The sequence below is a fragment of the Ammodytes marinus genome (assembly GCF_949987685.1).
Source record: "Ammodytes marinus genome assembly, chromosome: 12".
Lineage (NCBI taxonomy): Eukaryota > Metazoa > Chordata > Actinopteri > Uranoscopiformes > Ammodytidae > Ammodytes > Ammodytes marinus.
This window is the reverse complement of record NC_137216.1, coordinates 15,865,768-15,888,656: the sequence shown is the minus strand read 5'-3', so window position 1 is coordinate 15,888,656 and position 22,889 is coordinate 15,865,768. Positions and strand designations below refer to the sequence as shown.

General features: G+C 41.2%; 2 protein-coding genes across 3 annotated transcripts in view; both read right to left on the bottom strand.

Moving 5' to 3' along the window:
* Positions 1-15,349, bottom strand: part of fmnl2a (formin-like 2a) — a 49,971-nt gene extending 34,622 nt beyond the window's left edge. For both annotated transcript variants that reach the window (XM_080038292.1, XM_080038293.1), the window contains exons 1-2: positions 14,709-15,349; positions 476-559 (exon numbers count right to left, since the gene is read on the bottom strand). In XM_080038292.1, the coding sequence (XP_079894418.1) occupies positions 476-559; positions 14,709-14,822 (198 nt within the window). In that variant the 5' untranslated portion in view covers positions 14,823-15,349. The remainder of the gene's footprint in view (positions 1-475; positions 560-14,708) is intronic.
* Positions 15,350-18,811: 3,462 nt separating this feature from the next.
* Positions 18,812-22,333, bottom strand: sumo3b (small ubiquitin like modifier 3b). Its single transcript, XM_080038680.1, has 4 exons — positions 22,215-22,333; positions 21,263-21,391; positions 21,062-21,133; positions 18,812-20,021 (listed from the first exon to the last, which is right to left on the bottom strand). The coding sequence occupies exons 1-4, from the start codon at positions 22,233-22,235 to the stop codon at positions 19,956-19,958; spliced, it is 288 nt and encodes a 95-aa protein (XP_079894806.1). The 5' UTR covers positions 22,236-22,333; the 3' UTR covers positions 18,812-19,955.
* Positions 22,334-22,889: the final 556 nt, after the last annotated feature.

Here is a 22,889-nt window from a genome sequence, read left to right as displayed (position 1 = left end):
CTAACAGGCTAACGTGTGTGTGCTCCCCCCGCTGTGCCACTTGACCCACTTGACCAGGGAAACCAGGGCGGTGTTAAAAGACCAAAAAAGGCTTACAAGATAAAAGACGGGGAAAACTTAGCATAGACTGGTCGCGACATGCAGTTGAGACAGGTTAAGATACTCAGTAGATTGGTGAGACAGGATCACTTTGTAAACTGTAAAGAAGGCTGATTCGTTTGTTCGTGAGTGACATGACTCATCACTTTACAGCCACACAACTGTGTACCTAAGCTTATCCATATCCATAATGTTGCACTTGTAATTATCCAGTACACAGTGCATTAACAGGGTACCTCAGGGATCTCCAAGTTGCATTGAATACTCATTTTCAAAACTTTTAATGCCTTATTTTGAAAGTATTAAAGTCAAAGCTTTTTTAATGCTTTTAAGACCCTGATCAAGTGTTTCATGCAGATGATCGACGGCTGCCCACCTGATCGCAGATGAGCTCCCACTTCTTCTCGTTGTCGTACTGGCGCAACAGTCGGGCTTTGTCTGGAGGAAGATTCATCGAGCTCTGAAAGAGAGGGAAAGGTCAGAGTTAATTGCATGCGGATAATGAAATATTACCAGTCAAACAAGTCCATTAAAAAGAAAAAGAAAAAAAGGACATCCCAAATCAAATAAAAATACTTGAAAGCTCATTGACAGAAAGGGACGGTATGTATGAGAATTGTCAATGTCAATCAATCGTTTGATAAGACGCATATTTCCTTACACATTCGTTAACCGATGTAAACACTGAACTGATCTTTTGTAGTAGCATTAGGTCCTTTAGTTTTTTTAAGTTACCGTAGGATGATCACTAATAAACGGAGGGGAAAGAACTGTTTATCATTTCTTTGTTTTATCCCTGATAGTGGACAGTAGAAAGACACAGCAAGGGGGGATGACATGTGAAAAAAGTTCCCCCAGCTATAATATACAGTACAAAAGAAACTACAAAAAAAGAAAAGGCTAATGGTTCAAAGTCTGATTGTTTGAAGTCAAGCCGTAAAAATTATTGTTGCACTACACAATTTGTTCTGTGTCAATAAGCATGTGTGAAAAAAGCATATTACATCATCAAAGCAATTAAAAACACCTTGCCTAAATATCTTGTCCTACAAAAAAAGCAGCAATCCTAAAATGATCCACCATGTGCAGAGCTAGGGATAGAGGAGTTCTCGCCTTAATTAGGTTGTGAGACTGAAGTAGAGAGAGGAGAAACATCTAACATCTCATTTAAGAAGCGGCCGTCAAACTAAACTATATCAAATGTATCCAGCAGTCACTGACCACATATCCATGGACACTGGATAAGGAGCAGATGAGAGCAGGAACAAGTAAGTGAAAGATGAATTGATAGGAAGTCACATTTGTCAGGACTTTTCCTTTTTTTTCCTCACTCTCCTGATTCTAGTAAACAAGATGCTCCTCTTTGGTGAATGATTTCCTCAGAAGTGTGTGTTGTTAAGGACAAATCAGATACATGTGTTGGTTAACCCCCATGTCTGAAAATAAGCCCCAGTCATCCAAAAACTGTTACACAACTCCTGCCTTTATCCTGCTGTCTCTCCTTTCATTTCGGGTACAAACACCTCTGCAGTTGTCTAAAATGTGGCTCGATTTAACGCACCCGCCCTTGTGCGAATTAGAAAAATCTTGAAACAATTAACAAGCATTTAATCCTACCACCTACATTAGGGCGAGCACAAAATGTGCAAATATGTCAGCAAAAAAATGTATATAAAACTTTTGGCCCAGCTGGAGATGAGTTAGCCTCCCCACAGTACAGGGACAAGAAGCCAGAGAGAGAAATAAATACTTTAAGAACATTAAAATAGTGTAGGTGTGTACTCCTCTAACAACAGCCTTTGCGGGAAAATGCTACAAAATGAAGGTTATTAAGTGTTTCCTCTGCAGCCTTCCGTTATATATATAAAAAAAAGGTATTACAACGTGGTTTAGCAAGAATGTTTTCCACTGCAGAGGATGAAGGGGAAAGAAAATGTGGCCATCATACCCCCCCCAAAACACACACACAGTACTGATTCAATGGGCTGGATCATCTATCAACGTGCATTTTGCTCTCAGCCTCCACTTTTCCAGTGGACCTCAATAGAGGGGGGGCAGAGGAAGATGGATGAGGAAAAACCCGGGATCCGGCACATTTCCATGAGCGATACCAGGATACAGTCAGACACTGATGGAGTGGTCTGATCCCCAACCCAAATTTTTGGGGGTTGTACTGTCTATCATAGTATGGCTAGCTACTGATCTAAACTATCTTCCATTTTAAATTTAAAATAGTGCATTTGTAATAGAAAAGCAATGTAGAGAGAGAGAGATGTAGAGAGTTTGTGTATCTTACTAATAACTACAGAGAGGAAAACTACTGTAAAGACAAAGCAGACAAGATTGGAACTTATTTGAGGTTGATGCTTCTAACAACTGAAATGAATAGGACAGAGGCGGGAAAAGAGGGCTGTTGGTAGACTTCTATGCTAAATTATTATGTTCGGCCCCTCTTTAAATCGTTTTGGTTTCCTAAATTAGACTAATGAAGATCAATTGATTTTGTGCATAGGTGTTAATCAATAAACGCACAGAATTAATTGAAATCCTGATATGAGTGTAATTCGCTTTCAGTGTTTATTTTGCGGCTTTAGATGCATCGAAATCAATCTGAAGCACAACAGTTGGGCTTGATTTATTAGGTACAAACACAGGTTGTGGCCCAGCCAGCCTCCCCTACACCAGTAACCAGGAAACTGCATTAGTATTCAGCAGATGATGCCAGCCGGCCGACTGACTGTATGCTGTGCTGACTGCAGCGAACTGGGACTCTAGGAGGCTCTGTTGACTCAATCTGTCTGCTAACCAGATGACTCCAATCAGTACCTACTTTACTTCCCTAAACACATTAAAATACAAACACCTTGAGTAGATGTGACAGAAAGCCACTATGAGTCGCTATGTAATGTGACACATGCTAAAATATAGGCGTCTCCGTTTTGTGGATGGCAAGCTCAAATTAAAACGAAGGTAAATAATCAAGTTACTTCTAGACTTGTGCCTTGTTGTGTTTGGGTAGTGGAGGCCTTTTGGCGTGGAAACAAATGGCTTTGTGGTTATGATGTAGGTGTTGTGCTGCTGCAGACTGGTTTGCTGAGTCGCCCAGGGAGCACTGAGCTGTGGACTTCCTGCTTGGTGACGCTCCAACTAAAGCAAAGAACCACTTCTACCATCCTTCACTTCATCCCAATGCTAATGAGCTGTGACAGGCACTCGGCTCGCTGGGGTCAAGTTACCCTATGTCTACAGCCCCACTATTTGTGTGCGTGAGTTAGGAAAATCTCACAGTAATTCAAAAATATTACAGCAATAGTATACTTAGGACAACTCCAAAATATAATAGGATGAAGTTGAACAAGCAAGAGACATTGCTGGTAAAGATGCCAAGGGTTGAGAAACAGACAGCAACAAACATTTGCTGGTGCTGGATAACCGACCCGTCTCTGTGAAATGCGGGGTGTCAACGCCTCCAGTCTCACTTCACGCTGCCAGACTGACATTTGATCTCTACAGCAGCTGTCCCACATCTGTACTGCTAGACAGAGAACTCCTTAAGAAACATTTGGAGAAAGCTCAAGCTCAAACGCGAATCGTTTGTCATCAGGACATCCAATGTCCAGCTCAAAACAAATGTAAAACCAGAATAGCAGTAAATCTGACAACCAGACACAGCCACATCAATTCATATTCATTTGTTTGTTTCAAGTGCTCATCCTGCAACTCTGACGTGGAAGAACAGGATACAAAACCTCTAGGCATAATGCACATTAAAACCACATCCTATTGGCATTTTTCCATAGTGTTAGGATACCTACACCCTGCGGAGCCTTGAGCAACCACATCCAACCAGTTAACTGCTGCTGTTGTTTTATCATTATATTTATATTTTAATATAATATTTATATATTATTTTTCAATAATATTTCAAACAGATACAGCAACAAAAATGTGCTGAAATTTCATTAACAGACCGATGTTAATCAGGCACACTTGGTTTTTAATGGAAAGTAGCATTAGGAAATGTTACAGATTAAACAGTGTGTGTCCTTACGATTCAGAGTCTCTTTAAGGAAAGTGAAAGTAGGAACAAAACTACAAAACTTTGGCTCTTATGTTTCTAATAAGGAGCTTTAAAAAAGAATGAGTATGAGACCACACATGTTGATGCACAGGCTTAATTGCGAATCACAGGGCCTGGACAATGGCGTGCACTGTTCAGGCTTGGTTCCTAAGTCAGACTAGTAACCCATGATACTGTGAGGGTGAAGTGGAAAAAGCCACCTCTCACTTCACCATGTTGGAATATAACAGTTGCTACCGAAATCAATTTATAAAGTTGAACTCACATCAGGCCACACGAGGCTCAGAAAAATCTGGACAGAACTTATTAGTGTCCGTGCATCCTCTCATTAGGCAGCTCCAGTCATAAAAAGAGTAAAAATAGACAGCTGGCCAGAAGCCCGCCATCCACCCACTACCTTCCAGGAGGTCTGCGGGGGCACAGCTGGCTACAAAAGTAAACACACAGCCCACATAAAGGGCCCGCTTTTGTTATTTTTGCTGTAAAAAGAAAGTTGAGGACCGATGTTAACAAAGCCGGGAGAAGCTACCCATTTGAATGGCGATGAGGCTAAAAATGTATTATTAAACGTGTCTAAACTGACTACACTGGCTCATCAGGAAACGGGGACATATTTGAACTCGCAACAAACACTTATTTGTGTTCGTACATCATCAGAAAACCTTACTGAACATGTTGAAAATATGCACAAAGTATTATGGTAAAATCATCACGTGACAGAATGCTTTCTATAAGTGCTCTGGAAGAAGATTGCGTGTTACTTTTGAATGTCGGGTTACATTCCAGCCATCGCCAAAAGAGTTGACACAAAGTTGATTAAGCCTAGTATCAGCTCCACAAAACTCTCTCTGTATTTCCTAGTTTGGCAGTGTTTACAAACTGGTTTCAACTTTCAACCCCTGACACTGGCACAGGAGCTCAGAAAAATACCAATCAGCACAGAAGAAATGTTTAATTGATTCTACTGTTAAGATAACGCCTGGACGTACAGTAGAATGGCTAGAATCCATGCGCTATCACCTTGGGCTTACATCATGTAGATGCACCAACAATGTTGTTGTAATTCCTCTGAATTCCTCGTGGGGGCACCAGAAGTTACGCACTATAGCTTTAAAGCAAAAAAAAAAGGAATAAAGCCAAGTCAAATTTAAAGCCAATTTTCTCCCTGTCCAATCCCAGTTAGAGTACAAGCTATTCTTCTTCCATCTAAAAACCAAGCAATGGCAAGAAAAACTGACTCAAAAGCAGTTAAGTGACTGAAAGCAGGCCCAAACTTCACGGTGTTAACTTCCTCTAATGTACGCATTTAACACATGAACAGCAGGCTGAAACTGATGAAAGTGTGGTGGCCCTATCAGACAGCCAGCCTTCATACTCGCATATCTTTCAGAGCAGCGATTGATTTGTCCTTGGGGGACTTCAGGGCTGCAATGAGTTTGAGACACACCCACGCTCTCCACTTTCTTCCATCTCTACCTTGTTTCCCTGCTAAAGCACCACAACCAGAAAAAAAACTCTAGATCTTTCAGATGGAGTTGGAAGAACCAACAGCATCTCATCCACTGCTTTCTCTGCTTTTATAGGCACCGTGACATCAGGCAAAATCAAACTAATGACCTCAACAGACTGCATCTCTTTCTGTTCTGTTAACACCCAGCTTGCATCATTCAAAGCAATAATGTTTCAACCGCTCTAAATTATTACTCTCCTTAAAACCTCTCGCTGTCTTTTTAAATGAGCATTGAGGACAGCACACTGCATGCCACAACAAGAAGACCTCTGATTGCATCAGATATTGAAGACTAGTCGTTACACATATTTGCAAATTGCTCAATCGTCTCAGAATGACTCGGTGCTAGACCGTTCTCTCCCAATACAGACTGCACAACTGCATTAGATGTCAGGTCAGACAAACCAGAATCAAAATCTGAGGTAGTGAGGGATCATTGCCTACATAAGGGAGAAAAGGAGTGGGGCGGCCCTTAGACATGCGCCATCCAAACAGAGCTGTCCTCGCCTCATTAGTGCCGCGTGGAACCCTAATCCTCGGCAGTCTTTGAGGGCACAGGTGTCCCCTGTCTGTCCTCAGATTAGCTTTGTAATCCCCTGGACCCCCTGCTCCGGCTCAGCAGCCTCCTCCATCGAGACAGAGTACAGTGTTTATGTTTGAGAAGCTGTTCACCGGAATACCCCTAGGACAAATGGCCAGTTCAAAACGTTTGGAGCCTGGACCCTCTCATTTTCCCCTCCTTACGAGCACATTCCAATGAAATTCCATTCATTTACTTCAGGAGTGCTATACAATATTACAGCTGCACGTCTGCCGACCTCACGTCCACTAACAGGAGCTCATCAGCTCGTACAGATCAGGTAGCTAGCTACTCTTGGCGAAATAAATCACCTCGTTGGTGAAATTTCCTCCACACGGTGCATTGAGTGAGCCTTTACCAAAGAACACATTGATATGATTAATGACACAGTGAAAGCAACAGTGGTCGGATTTAACAGAATACAGCAGCTGCAAGTGGGAGGGATATTTTTTTCCCAGCCTTTGTTCAATATATCTTAATGGAAGATATTTATTAAAAAATAATATCCACAACACTCACTTGGCTGTGTTGTGGGCAAAACATGAGGAGCCTTGCAAAGAGGCTGGTGCCATGATCACATTGTGGATACAACCACTTTGTCTCAATGCATTAAGGCTTTCATGTTGGAAGATATCCAAATACTGGAAACGTTAGGAGATGATTTAGAGCAGCAGGAAGTGGTCCCGAAAAGAATAACAAGTCGTACACAAAACACAGAGGAGCTCTAGCCAGGCCAGATGTTTTCCAAGGTTGCGAAAGTGTCTTGACTGAGGTGGAGTCCGTGTCTCTCGTTCAAGCGAGCAAAGAATATGAATAAGAAAAAGTTGTTTATCTGCAAACTAAACAGTGGCCAGCAGGAGTGAAAATGCTGTGAGTTGTCGAATGAAATCATTGGTTTACACAAAATTAGTTTTTTAAGGTTTCGGAGAAAACACCTTCAGTAAAAAATTTAGCTAATTCTGTAAGATGAAACTTTATTTAAGTAGGTGGCAGTGGGATGAGCAGGAAATGTATGAGCTCACACACGGGAGGCTGACTAATTTAATGATGCCGCTAAGTATAATCCTTAAAATCTTGTAATCCGTCTTCTCTTAACTACAACATCCCAACATGTACAGCCACACACTCATCTGCAAAGTTGTATTGACAATGGTTCTATGACCAAAACATTCATCTTTTTTTTTTCAACAATTTGACAACTTTTGGGTTTTCAATAAACTGATTTCATTTTGAAGGTGCGTATTCTTTTATTTTATTGAAAAGTTTTGATGCATAAAAACAATCACAAAAAATCAGATATTCTAGGCTCATCACGCTGGAATTGATTCTGTGTTGCAATACGTCTCCGCCTCCCACTGCTTTACGGACAAAATCATGCGACTATCCCTTCAAAACAACATGAAAAACACACTTCAACGTTTTCTCCTTATTTGTCTTAGAAAAATGATAGGTGCATAAGCTTCACAGTCACTTTTTCTAATGAGATTGATGAACTCTGAACTGAAGGTGCCCAACACAAGAAAAAAGTAAACTTTACGTTTTGTCAACAAAGAATAAAGAAAAACATCAAAGCACGCCTGAATCGCAGGGGCCAAAAAGACAGGTGTGCAACGGCTGCATGTGGATACAGTGTACAAATTGCTTACCCACTGAGCAATTTGGATTATGATCGGCCCAGGTCCAAATAGTTTTAGCTGTCAAATCTGTCAAAGTTTAAACGTATGAACACAAGTGTTACTGACAGCTACGATTCAGTAGTCGACTCGCTACCTAAGTCTATTCATCCGTCCTGCCTTCTGACTAATGAGCCAGGCACCACAGGCTTTACATTGGACATTGTTTGCCCACCTGAGGCTCTATTCCTGTGATAGTTAGTTCGCTGATCTGCTGTAGTATTTAAAATGTGTTTTTAAACCAAATCCCAGTTGAATAAACGTGCCCTCACTGTAGGAAGTAGAAACCAACCCTACAAAAAACAATAGGGCGCTATAAATGTTCAGACCCTCTAAATAATGTGCTCATTTTAGGGTAATTTGTCAAGCCCCTCCTTTTGATTTTGAGTTTTACTGGAAATGCATAATTACATAATCTCAACCTTATCCCATGAGACTTTGGCTAGCCAACTCTACCTCGGTTTCATGCTGGGGGGTCCAGGGCAAGAGGCACATCTTCCGTCCAATAAACCCTGAAACAACAGAGTACTGCTTTGTCTAGAGCTGTGACAAGGCCTATATCAAAATCTGGCAACAAGCACTGAAGTACATTCAAATACAACGAGAGAGACCTCCCGTTCGGCTTTGCAGATGTTAATTCTGTAAAGTTGTTACCCAACACAACCTGCCCTTCTGACTTTTGGCATCTTCAAAAGCAGCATATGTCCCAAGATAAAAAAAACTTTCATGAAGAAAAGCCTAAAGGGAAACAAGGCTACATTGAGCTTTTTGAACAAAGTATTACAGTAGGCCTACAAGTGACGAAAAAGCAGTTTAAACTGTGTAGAAGATATTGCACACATTTGTAAACAGACAGACCAAAGATGGACAAGAGGTACTAACAACACCAAAATGTTGCTGATACACCATGAGTCCTTGTCTTTATACAAACCTTGAAGGCCCACATTTGTCAGTTGCAAAAGGCCTCATTATGGGCGTAAATAGGCCAACAGTCAACAAACTCAACAAAGCTCAAGTCCCCAAAAAAGGGATGAAATTATCAATATCACAAGATAAAGCAGACGCCACAACACACCACTAGTTTGTCACAATGACACAGACGTTTGAAGGTTTAACAGGACTTGGTGCCTGATAAAGTTCCACACCGTGAACATCAACTAGTTCTTAACAGTTTCATAACAAAAACATTCACCATTGTGCTGCACTTTAACCAAGCAAATGCCAGCTGCCACCTTGGAGCACAGACAAGATCCTGACCATAATAATGCACTTCTCCACAGAGCGGCTGAGACTCCCCTGTGGTTTTTTGTCGCCATTGGGACCGGTTGTGTTGGAAACTGGCTGTGACCAAACGTGAAAGGACCGGATAAGCCTTTTCAAGGCTGCATCATCTTACACCTGCTCCTTACGCAATCTTGGGCCTACAACCATATCACGGCCAAGTACAAGGCAACAAAAGTATCTTCTTCTGAGTGCTGTAAGAAGTTGTTACCATGTTTTTTTTCTCTTTCTTGAAAAAAAGGCTCCTATCTGGCATTCTGTACAACATTTCAGTAACGGCAAAAGAAAAAAAAGCTCAACTTCTCTTGCTGTTCTGTAACTGAGACAGGGGATTTCTTAGCCAGACTCCTGGGACTCCTATCATGTGTTAGGGACTGTTGTCATCAGGCATGATCATGCTGAAAAGTTTTAGAGACATTTATTTGGGCAGTCTCCCTTTACACTTGCTCTGCCACCCACGCAGCAGTGCAGACATCCAAATCACCCCCAAATGTGCGGATGTCAAAACTGAACTGCGAACAACAATGCTGATTGAAGCCCCAGTGGTTTCAACTCAGCGGTGCCTGTATACAGGCCAAGAGACCTGGTCCCACACAATCAGCTGAACCTCTGCCATCCAGGCAAGAGGCCTCCAGGCTCCGCTTCGGGGTTTTGAGCAGGACATCATCCCTCAACACCTCACTTTACTTCTGTAAAAGCCAGCACAGTGGCAGCCGGTTCTCATCGCTCCCTAAGCATTTCATGCTCAGCTCTGTTACGGCTAATTGGTGGGTGAGCATCCTGGGGCTTCTGCCAAAGTAGAAACACACAAGCATGTACGCACAGCACATATTTGGGTATGTGTGGTGGCCCCTCGCAGCCTGCCGGGTCTGGGTCCAGTGCCAGGCTCCGTCTTGGGCTCTCCACAGAATAAAGAGCAGCTCTGTTCCCCCGGGCTTGCTGCACGGGATTCAGCCACTGTTCACCCTCTGCTCCTCAGACAATACCCATTGTTCGACTTTTTAATGAAGAAGAGTCGACATGGAAAAACTCGGAGGGTTAGCTTAGTCACTTCCTGGGACCGTAAGGACAATACAGGAGATGGAGGCATCACTGTGTTTGAAGAAAAAGGTATAGTGGCACAGAGAGATGGCCTGCAACATTCTCTTTCTGAATAAGTTTGTAAATATTTTTCTTTTCATTTTTCTATTTGTTGTATTGTTGTCTGACCCTCAATATAATACACTACTTGAACTTTATTGGCATCAAGTTTCTGACCACTTGTTTTCCCTAGCTAATTGCTAACTTTGTGATACATTTGACATTAGTCATTAAACATGAAGGCTACTCATGTGATTAATCTAGGGAGTAGATTTCAGATGCAGGGCCTCAGCATAAATAACAGCAGCGCGGGGTGCTTCAGCAGCCTTTAAACAAAGCAGCTTAGAATGTAATCTGGGCAGACTATTGAGAAGAGCAGCTACAATGGCAGCCTAAGCCTATAGTCCTCCATATGGCATTTTAACAAGTAATGGCTGTAAAGTTTAAACTGTCCATGCCTCCCCGACAGCAGTCCTGAAACTCAGCAACCGCTATACGGCCCCGAGATTGAAGTGGATGGTATCCTGGATGCGGGCACAATCTAATTTGATGTCAACTCCGTGGTTAGCTGAGGCAGAGGAGCAGGCACGAGGCCTGAGCTGAATTCCTGTTACACAGAGTCATTTTCCTGTGGTTCAGCATGAAGTATACTGACTCAAAGACAACATGTGACTCAGAGATTGACTGCAGTCAGTTTACATGCTTCAGCCGTACACGCACATATCTAGACCGAGAGACAAAATCGACACTTTGAAGCTTTGTTTATACCCTTTAATGGTTGGCTAAATGATGCTGTAGGGTGGATTAGGCAATAAGTGCAGAGTAAATTGATCTCCCGGGATGTTGATATGAGCAGCCGTAAAGTAAACTCACTGGGATCTGCAGTGTAAACATCAAGAAGGGCTGCCCTGATACTGGCTTATCATCATGTGCGGCCCATCTACACATTGTAGACTTGTCTCACCACCAAAACTATGGCAACCACAAGAAAGGTGAAGGCTTGCAAACACTATTTCCAGAGTAACTACAGAGCCATTTGTCTTGGGAGCTGAATGGAAAAACCTAAAACCCTCTGCAACGAGTAACATTCACAAGACATGCAAGGCTAAGTGCAGGCCTTTAATCACATCGTAAAGAATTCAACCCCCGTTGTAAAAGTAGAATATTTGGGGTTGAAACTCCACCTCACTTCAAGGCCAAGGTCACATGTGAATTAATCTAGTTTATCATGGCAGAGAGACCTTGCATTACAATTAGCCTCAGTCTATTCTGTAGATCATCCCTTTGCTCCAGGGATTCACGAGACAGAGACTTCAATGGGAGCTTTTCAAGATTCTGAGTTGGGCGTCAGTAGCCTACTTCCCGACCAGAGAGTGGCACAACAAACTCTACTACAGTCACTGTGTGACTGGAAAACATATCAGACTGGAAATTCTGATGTGCAAGCCGACCAATAATGGTCTGATTCCAAACCCAACCTTATCCAAGCAGCAGCAGCTTCAGTTTTATTTGCATTTTAAACACTCACTTCCTTATGAGGACTTCTGATTTGTATTGTTCTCAGGTAACGTATTGTAACCCAGTGAAGTGTAATGTCTATTTGTAAATCCCTTAGCTAAGACATCATGAAATAAAATGAAAGTTTTTTTTTGAGATAATTGATGACCTTGGCATCAGCATCTGACAACACTATCAACACTCAAGGTCCACTTTCTAAGTTGTTTGTGGGCTTCAGCTGCAGAGAGTTCACAAAAAGCTTATGTCCTTCTGCGGATACTGTTTCGTCCACCGAAGTTGTTGTATTAACTGCGATAAAACAACTGACGATGTATTGGAAGTGAATGGCTTCTTTTACAGGGACACAAATAGGCCTGATATCTCCCATTATTACTGTGAGTGGACACGGACATTATCAAGACTGGATATTAGACACAAACACAATGTTCTAATGAGTAAAGCACCGTATATTAAAATGCTACTGAAAGGTAAACATTGCTGTACCATCTACAGCCCAGTGGCTGATAAGGGATTTTTGTACAACAGTCTAAGAATACAATAACTGAGCTGATGATCTTAGACAATTCTTACAATAGAAATAAGCCAGACGTGCAATTACACACACACGTGGTGTGCTAAGACGATGGAGAGCATGTGTCAACATTTGAAAGGACGCTTTTAAAGTTACAAAGCATGGCCCAAATTACAAATACTGCTATGTTCTTGGTATGAAATTCAAGGGTTGAACGAGGCAAAAAGTGGTTGCTCAAACACAATCCTTTAATCCAAACAGATGCCTCCTGCGATAGAGGGTTTGCCTGTTGATCAAACCTATTAGGAGTGGCAGGAAAACAGTCCTGCTGCTATTCTGTCACGCCTAGGCTGAGGATACATTGAGGGAAGACTATGTTACTGTTTCAGGTACGAAACACATGTTCAACTAAAATTGGTCTGTTGGTTGCACTATATTTTATGGTTCTAAAGGAACAATACAGTCAGTCAATGATTAATGAGTAGGTGAAAAGGGCTGTTGATCAGCAGCCAAGTAGGCTACACATAAACCTCAATACATCAGCACTGGTAACCACCAATATGCTGGGATACAAAGTCAACGAGGTATCGTCCTTATCATCTGCTATTCAAACTGAAGTGAGGTCATCAGAGTCACACAGTGCCACACACTTCGGCAATCAATGGAGCCAACTGCCATCAGGCACGGCCGAGGCACATTAGGGTTTAAATGGAAGTAAATAACAGTAAACGCAGTGATTATGGTGCTAAACTGTGCTAACGCTGGGGGGCTTCCATCCTACCAAGAGCTGACGTAGCATGCTGGCAGCATTTGGAGGAGGAAGGGATGGAGGGAGGAGTTCCTCACATGCTACGAGGACAGTCAGACAACCAAATCCTAGATGGACCCTGACAGGTAGATTTCTGGTTTTGGTTTGTTTCTGGAAAGCCTAACTAGGATCGATTCTGTAAACCAAACTTGGGGGATCCTAGTCATTGTCTTCACCTCTGACATTAACTTCTCAGAGTGTTCATAATCCTAGATGTTCAGAAACTGTGGAAAGTTGGTGGTTCCAAAAGCGGACAATACCTAAAATCCTTATGTGGTGTGTCTTCAGTTCAGACATCTCAATTTTATAAAGTGTGCCCCCTCCATGTTCAGCAGCATAGGATGCATCAGTGTCTGACAAGCAGCAATCACACACATCGCTGTGGCACACACCGATTTGACTTCCGAGTAAACTGGATCCACTTTCCGTAACAGGCTTACAGGCGGAAAAAAAGAAAAGATCTGTGCCACCAACATAAAAAGACACAAAGCTCTTTACCATGATGGAGCAGCAAAAAAAATAGACTATAACATTTGTTGCAGCAAACCTCATCTTAAAAGACCACTTTCACAATCAGGCTGTTGTAAGAATTCTCGAGTCAAATTATTTTCTGCCGAGAAGCTAATGTTTATGGGACCATGAAGGGCCGGGCGACAATCACACACGTTTGGCCCACATTTTGCCAGCTCTCATATTTCACCATCTCTTCTGTGTTCTTCCATTCGGGGCCTTTATTCGCTGACTGCGTACTGGAAATGCTACTCAGCATAAAATGTGTTATTCCCAATCATGGCCTACATAACAATGCTTCAGAGCGCAGGAGAACAATGTGAGTAGTGGTTTAGTAGCTGGCAAATCATATTATAAACATGACCAAGTGCCAACTCGTCATCACAAACGCTTTTCCTCCTAATTTATGTCTTCAAACATCTTAACCTGTCTCTGTCCAGCCAAATCCTTTCACAGCTTCCCTTTGATATCTAGAGGGTCTTTCAACAACCCCAGGAATGTTCAGCGGTTACTCCGCAGGTAACATAATTGTTGACAGACACCGTTGACACTTTATGATGTGACAGATGTTTCAAAAGGGCCTGGCATGCTAGGCAAGCAGAGCTTCAGTAGTGAGCCAGCGTCTGGACTCATAAAGTTGTAAGAACGGGGGAAATTATATAAAAAAAAAAGACTACAACAAAAAAACTGTGATTTTTACATGTTGTGAGTCCAGGTGATAAGGATTATTCAAAACAAAACCAAGTAGGCTAGAGATAAGGAAATTGAATATAACTCTTAAAGTTGTATTTTAGCAGTGCAACACATAGGCCTACACATCTCTTGTAGGCTACCTCTCACACAAGAAGGCTTTGTTTTTTACAGGCAACTTTTGTTTTGTCAGAATACCCCCTTTTTCTGACCAACAAAGGACAGTCGTGCTGGACAAACAGAGGTCCAACCTTTCAACACAGCTGTCCCCGTCCCAGGACACACTGAAGCATGGAGGGGGGAAACAAAGACACACACAAGATGAAAAACGAGACACTTTTTTTCCTCTTTTTTTTTCTCCCCTCACCAAAACGGTTGCGAATCGCTCCTCCAGTTCACCTGGCTCGGGCATGGGCAGCTTCAGAGGCATGTTGTGTCCTCTGAAATCAGCGTGCTGGTCCATGCTCCCTGCGTTCCCCATGTTTCTCCCTCCTCGACCAACAAGTCGCCTACAACTTTACCCCACCACCTCTTCTCCTCTCTTCTTCTTCCACTTCTGAAAAAATCCCCTTCAAGGCAAAAAAAAAAGCTTCAAATATCCACACGTCCTTTTGGTTTTGTTGTTTGGTTTCCTTTTTACTCTCCAGTCACTTGTTCAAACACGACGGGTCCGAGCCGCAGCAGCGGTGGTGGCAGCAGCAGCAGCGGAGGCAGCAGAGCCCCCGGTGAGGCATGTTCACGGTAGAATTTCGAGACCTGGTAAAAAACTTAAGCTCGCGCCACACGTATCTTCCTTTTTGTATTAGCCTATTTTTCTCCCCCTCGCGTCGTTATCCATATCTTGCACAATTTCGGCTCCACTCCCAGTCGGTAGTAATGACGCCGAACATGATTCACGCTTGTTGCGAGCCCCCGTGTGTGTGAGTGAGTCGCGGAGTTGCCTTCACTAATCCCTATAGCTACCACTGCTGACCAGCTAGTTGAGGGAAGGAGGGAGTGAGGGGGTCCACACACTCTCATCCCTCCCTACAATGAGTCCTTTCAGGGGGAAAGCCACCCACTTCTTCTTGGGGCGTAGCTCCCCTAAACCGTAGCTAAGGAGATGGTTTTTTGGGGGGTGTTGCATTGTGGTACTTTGAGTTCAACTATGAGAAACAAACCCTCCAAAAAAGTCAGGTTAGGGGTGATTAAAGGGGGTAGGCTATATTGAGTGAGTTAATTATTCACTCTTTTTTTAATGTTCATGTGACGACATTTTTTTATTCGTCATGGGTTCTTCATTTGTTTCATTTAGATGATAGGCTATTGATTACTGATAGGCCTATAGGACATTCCCAATGACATTTGATGTGTGCTGAAAACAATATCCTGCTCAGAATTTAGGCTAGCATGAACCAAAGTTTTAGTGTAATAACTTAATAACTTCAATTTTCTTCTGCACGGTGGATAATGTAGCTTTAATGTTTGTGAGTGAGTTATCCTGCAAGTTCAGGTGGTTGCCTAATAAGCAGATTTAGTCATAATGTTAAATGATTGTTATTACTCACACCTGTGCCAGACTGGTCCATAAGAGATGATGACTAATTTCTCTTCATCCTTATCGCAACACTCACAGCAACACTCATGGTAGGATACCACCATTTATAAACTATGGCTTGCTCGAGAATGAGCAGTCGAAGTGTCACTAGTTATGATTACCTGGATTCACCATATCATTGTGCAGCAGACCTTTTGACTTAACCAGCTGGAAAATCACAGGGGAAACTAACCTTATGATGTCTCCATACAGTATACAAGTGTCCCCATAGGCCAATCAAACTGAGAAAGCATAAACATGACAGTGATCCTGGCAATGATCATTATTGGTCCCCCCTGTGTTTGAAAAGAAGTAGGCCTAAATATAAAGTAAAATGTACCATGTGCTTTAAAAACAGCATAATAGTTTACTTCTTTCAGTGGATATCTGGCAAACAGAAAAATGCTATAATTTCTTTAATCTATTTCCCTAGTATTCAATTCTTCCTCCTGTAGTTGGAGGTACCTTTGGTTAGTTTGACCAACACCAGTGTGTTAACGCTGCCATACTGAGAGATACAGAGTGTTGTGAGGCTGATAGGCGATGGCTTGAATGAAACCGACATACAATCATTTATATGAAAAAGTTACGCACTATAGCTTTGATGTTCTTACTAACACTTGTGCTTTTCTTGCTAGTCAAACAATAAAAAAAAATATATTATTTAGCTACAAATGTAATGATAGCCAGTCACGCAGATACATGTATTCCCCCTCCAGATCTCAACATGCGTCTGAAATGAAACCTGATCTGCTGATAGGGTGTAGGCCATATTACGCACAAGAGGGTGACATCAGCATGCAGCGCTCTGGAGACGATCCAGAGGTTCTCCAGATGCACAGTGGTTGCATTCAGGGCTGCTGGAGCCATTCAACGGGGGGAGAGAGGGTGGGTGTCACATCTGAGACTGCTGCTGGCTGGACACATTGAGGGAGCGAAACACAGCTGACTGACCTCATACGAACGTTGAGTGTTCCAATTGATTTTTTTGCTCTGTCTGTGTGTACTAATCTGTACTGTGTGTGTACTACATGTTTATTTACTTATTTGACTTTATTTTCTATAGAGGAATGCTGCTTGTTCTGGTGAGCATTCAAATTGCTAACACAACACATCAACTTTGAAGAAAGGAGCTTAAAGATCGGACCAGTTTTTATTAGAAAAGACAGGATGGAGGACACATTATGCACAGTGGTCCAAAAAAAGGAAGAGCGGGTCTAATGTGTAGGCTATAGTTAGAATAAGGTCAGTATAGGAGCATAACAATCATAATGGAATTGAAAATGGTAGGCCTAAGTGTACAAAGATAATAAAATAATATTAACTTAACTACCCTTTTTTAATCACGAACCCTGTATTACATTGTACATGTTGTGACTACAATATTACAAATAGGATTTAAAAAAATTTGAATGATAATATGGGGATAAAACTGTGACCCCCAACACCCTTAACAGATTATTAGTTGCCATCCAGTTATGTCTGGCATACATAGAAGCCTATGTTAGTTATTAAAATGAATATATAACTTCATGTAATACACGTGTCTCTTAATTTAAAAAATAAGTTATTTTTTATTCCAAATACACATAAGTGTGTTGTGTTGTACTCATTAATCCACCTATTATCTTGTCACAATAATGAACAAATGGACCTTGCCGTACACTGACAGCAGAGCAGCGCATGACACAAACTGGATAATGAACGAGCTCTGAAACAATAACAATAATACAAAGTGTCTCTCCATTGACTGTGGTGGAGGGAAAAACAATTGAGGGTATGTGGTGCATTACAAGCGTCCCTGACACAGCGCATGGTGACTCACAGCACAACAAAAACAACACTATAGTGCAGGGGAAATGTAGTACACATACAAATGATGGAGTCCCTCTAATTTTGTGCAATATGTTCCCAGTGTCTTTTGAAGCTGTCCCTCTTTCCCGGAGGCCGCAAGCTTTTTTTTTCTTCAAAAAATTATTTTGTCAAATGCATTTGGGCCTGCAGCAGCTCTGCATTTCACCGTAACACAACATACATTTTTTTCAAGAGGCTGTGCAGTATAAACCAGATGGATAGTGTGAATGTACCTTTGCAGCTGTATCTCTTGAGAAGTCTGGTGAAATATGAGAGGCATCAGATATCTCCGCGAGGAAATATAAAATGCAAAGGAGATGCCAAAAATACAAGGAGCACAATCAGACCACTGTGCGAGGGACGCTCAAAGGGAGTTCATTTGGCCGCATACTTCAGTAACATCTGTGCAATGAAGTTCTTTTAAATAAGACAGTAGGCCTACTCATGCAGTTGTGGCCTTCACAAGGCTGGAGGGAGAGCAACATGTCTTTGTTATTTTAATGTAAGGACAGGAGACCTCAGAGTTTTAACTACAAGTAGAGATGTAGCAGAGCAGAGCTAAAGCAGAGATCCTCTGTATCTTCAGAACACCGACGCCCTCTAATGGAAAAACAGTGTATTGCTTACTCTGGATCAGATTGCTTTCTTGGAAACAATAACACAATGAACTTTATCCAACCTTTTCCAGCGTAGTACTAGTCACAATAACCTTTTAAAGGTCTTATGGGACATATTCACCTCTGTTCCAATGAATCATATCAGGACACAGTGGCCTGTTAATTTCAGAGAACATAATTATTAGCCAGATTATTTATATGCATGCATCTCTGGTTACACGAGACAATAAGAGCAAGATCAAACCACAATCCAGGTAATGAGGCTTTCAGGACTGTCAGAAGACCCCTATTTAACCTTTAAATGGATGGATATCTATTACTAAACGTGTTTCGGACATGTCTAGTGTATCATAGGTCAACATTTCTTTTTTTAATATAGCTGATTCACATACATCGAGGTAATATAGTATTCAAGACGCAGAGTATCAAACTATATTTATTGTATATAGTATAGGGACAACAAATAATGTACAAATCAAAGAAATGTGGAATATCTGCCATTGTCACCTTGCAAATTCAACATGTTAATTTATAAAAGGAAGGCTGACAATTCTTATAAAACAAGATTTCTACCAACACACAAGTTTTGATCTGATGATGTTTGGAGATATTTCAGACAAACGTATTCAAATTGGCAACATAGCATTAACTTACTTGAGTAGAAACTGACTGAAATATTTAGATACCTTGGATGATACACTCAATTTCCAGACTGGTAAAGTTTAATTATTTTAATTCTAAAAAGGATCATGAACAGTGGAAAGAAATTATACCTTCACATCAAGAGTTGCTTGTTGTGTAACCAGTTACAGTAACCCTTTACTACCACATTTTATATATTAACCAAAGCCTTTTATAAAATAACACTATTCATTTAGCTTTTTGGTCCAGAGACATTACTGTACTTTATTTACCATTCAGTTAAATCTGTTGAGGGCGACAGTATTGAGGTAAATCATTCACATGGATCTTTCTCTGCACAAACAAAATATTTCTTACCAAATGTAGAAGGTAAAATGGCCATGGAAACATTTAAAAACAGAAGTAGTGCTAGTAGTAAGAGTTTGTTACATGAGAATGTCATCACGTCTTTCCAATCTATGGAGAGAAACCACAGGCTCCCATCCAGCATGTTTCCTCCAGAGTAATCTTATCAAGCACATGAATTAAAAATAGCTGAGCCCATCCTAAATGTGAATTGTTTAAAACAATCTGGAAAACAAAAAAAACAAGATTTTGGCATGTAGTTTAGCTTATGGTTTATGAGACATGCAAGTTTTAATCTCAACATCAAAAGAACGCAGTGTTTTTGTTCTCCATTAAGGGCCACATCTGATCTGAGACCTGTCCCTGCCTTGGACAATTTCAAAATCATCCTTTTATGTGAAAAAAATAAAAATTACCCTGCGTCTCAAAGTTAAGATATGGCCCCAAATGGTAAAACCTCTACCATCTTTGATGTCGTGAACAGCCTGGCACTTAGCCATTTACAGTGAATAAAAAATAAAAAATACCACTTGAAAATAATGGTGTGGATATTCTTTCAAGTGTAGAGTCGTCATCCTACTTAAGAGCCGATTCCACCTGTCTGTTGTTGAAATACATCAATAGTGTCCTCATCCTCCATCTCAAGCTGTAATAACAGAAGAAATACATTCATTAAAAACCACAGAAGTTATTAAATCTACGGCAAATGCATAATATCTATCCTCTTTGAAGTAGAGCTGAGAATAGAACTATACACTAATTGGTACCAACAACAATGTGCTGAGAAAAAGGACCATAAGCAGGCTTAAAATACATTCATATAATAAATTTAATTTAGACTAATGTTTTAGTCATTTCCTGAATGTTATACTTGTGTTGACATTTAAAGGAAAAGGATATGTTGTCCTCACAGTTACGCAATAAAGATATTGATTTGGTGTCGATACTCTGCTGTTATACTGACAGTAATTTAAAAAACACATTTAAAACAAGGGGCAGCCCTAAATGCAAGACTGGTCTTTGCATCGAGTTATGCAATTCCAAAAATAATTTTTACCATGATCCCATAAAGAAAACATCCATCCCACAACATGATTATTTCTAAATGTAGTATTCTGCATAGTATTTATTCCTCTGTCCAATCCAGTGCAGTCAACAAAACACTGCTAATGTACTGTGGAATTCCCTTCTGAATAATATTGAAAACCTCAGCCACAAATGTCTGAAAACTTTCCATCAGTTGTTTGAGGATAACGGAGCAAGTGGTGAGGTCAACAAATAAAAACAAAATACTGAGCTACATGAGAGTATCATTCTTAAGCACAAAACATTCGATAACCTCCTCTGAATATGTACTGTTGTTCTCATCCTTGAAATTTCACAACCTGCAAAAACAACTGCAGTGATAAAGTAATAATACTACACCAATACTAGAATTAACTTTTAATAGTCAACAACATATGGGCAATATATCAGGGCATGTTGGAGTTCATGTCTCTCTGGAATTAAAGTACTTTGAAATGTCAGATATGGAGAACACTTTCCATTCTTTCTGTTGAGTCTACACTCCCCTCCATTGCTCAAGAGCAGTAACAATTGGACAAGATCAAAATCCAATGGCATCATATACTGATGTTAAGTATGCATGAAGTATGTTGAGATATAAATACAAATGCTTTCACCAACCTGTGAAGGTGTGTCCGTTTCATTAATTGGCTGTCCATCAAACCGAAACCTTATCTGACGAATTGACAATCCCTGAAAAAGACACAAAGAAGGAACATAACATTTAGGTGAAAACCTAAACAACGCCCGTTTTATTAATCGAGTCAGTTCAAAAGTACATCATTTGCACTGGGGAGGTTAAAGCCCATGTTTTGGTCTTACCTGTCTTTCGCAGTATGCCTTCATTAGTTTGCTGAGCGGAGTATGCCTTTTGATTTTGAACTGTACAACTGACCCATCCTGACCAGCCACCTTGAGGTTAATGTGGTCGTTCTCCGTCTTCACTCCTTCCTGCAACAAAAACAGACATCATTAGCTGGTGGCAATCATCTGATAGAGGTTTCCACATGCTGCTGATATATTTTTTTATTGTGTTTTTTTTTTCCTCAAGGAAAAGCGCGCTGGTAACTCCTGCTCGTGGCACTATTTCCCACTGCTGAGCGTCAAAAGAAGCAGCTGGGAATGTATTGGACATTTTATTAAGTATACAAATGATTATATTCGGGAAGAAAGCAACTATTCCGGTTTTTATCATTTGTCTTTACTACAAGCAACCACCGACACAATTAATGTGACAGCAGGTTGATCTGAGGAAAACCGGTGTAGGGTGTACATGTAGCTAGTCTACAATAACAGCTCATTTAACTGGCCAGATAACTTAAGTTTAGCTTCGTCAACAAGACGAGCTTGGTCCTTAAAAGGCAGGTCTCACCACCGTTCCCGAACCCCGCACCCCAAGTTAGCATAGCATGCTAGTCCGTGTTCAAACTGGCGCAGACAGGCACAATGGCGCAAACGAAAATAAAAACACAAACCATTCATTTAACTTGCAATATCTGGTACAGACATTTGCCATACACAGCTTCATTACACGGGTCACTAATGAGTAGCGGTGGCGGATGTTGATGTTGTTGGGACACTGAAACGACAAAACTGTGCGCCTGAAGCCAAAAGATCCGCTAATTGCTAAACCTTTGTTTTCTCCGTCGACCCGCTCAAATGCGGCGTCTGTATCCTGGACGCAGGGCTAGCTTAGCACAATATGCTAACGTTAACTTGCAGCTAAAGGTAAATTCACGAACAAGCTGTTCCGTCGAACAAACGCGGTACTTACCTTTGGTTTTTCTTCAGACATTGTGCTTTTTTCCCCAGGGCTTATTAATAACTGGACACAGACTGTCGGTGGTGAAGCGGGTTATCAGCTCCTCCGGCTCTTTCGTTTGGACTGGGGAGCGCGCACTGATATTTAAAATGTCATTCGACCAAACCGGTCACGTGTTCCACTTTTTCTCGGGGCCGCGGATACGTGAGCGCGCAAGCTAATTTGCGCATGCCCGCGAGATAGGTAAGATTAAAGGGACAGTAGAGCAACCCCCTTCAGACAGACCTCTTACATATACAGTCTAGGGTTCAGACCAGGGCCACCCAGGAGCTTTTAACTAAAGACTTAACTTATACTTAAATATTTTATGCTAAACAATATTGCAGTTGGTGCCAGTAACAAACCCACCATAAATATTACAATTATCATTGTTTTCCTATCAAGTCAACTGGAGTAAAATTGGTCTTGGGATAAACATTAATTTGTGTTTGGTTGGGGTGGGGGAAGGAAGGGAAACTGGGGATGCTGTGACTTTTGAAATTGATTTATAGTTTATGACTCAGAAAGTTCAACAATCAAAAGTGCTCACATAAAGTTCAAGAACAAACATTTATTTTATCCAAGAAAAGTTTTGAAACAAAATTGGTATTCTGACATTCATCAACAAATAAAGTATCAAAAAATCAT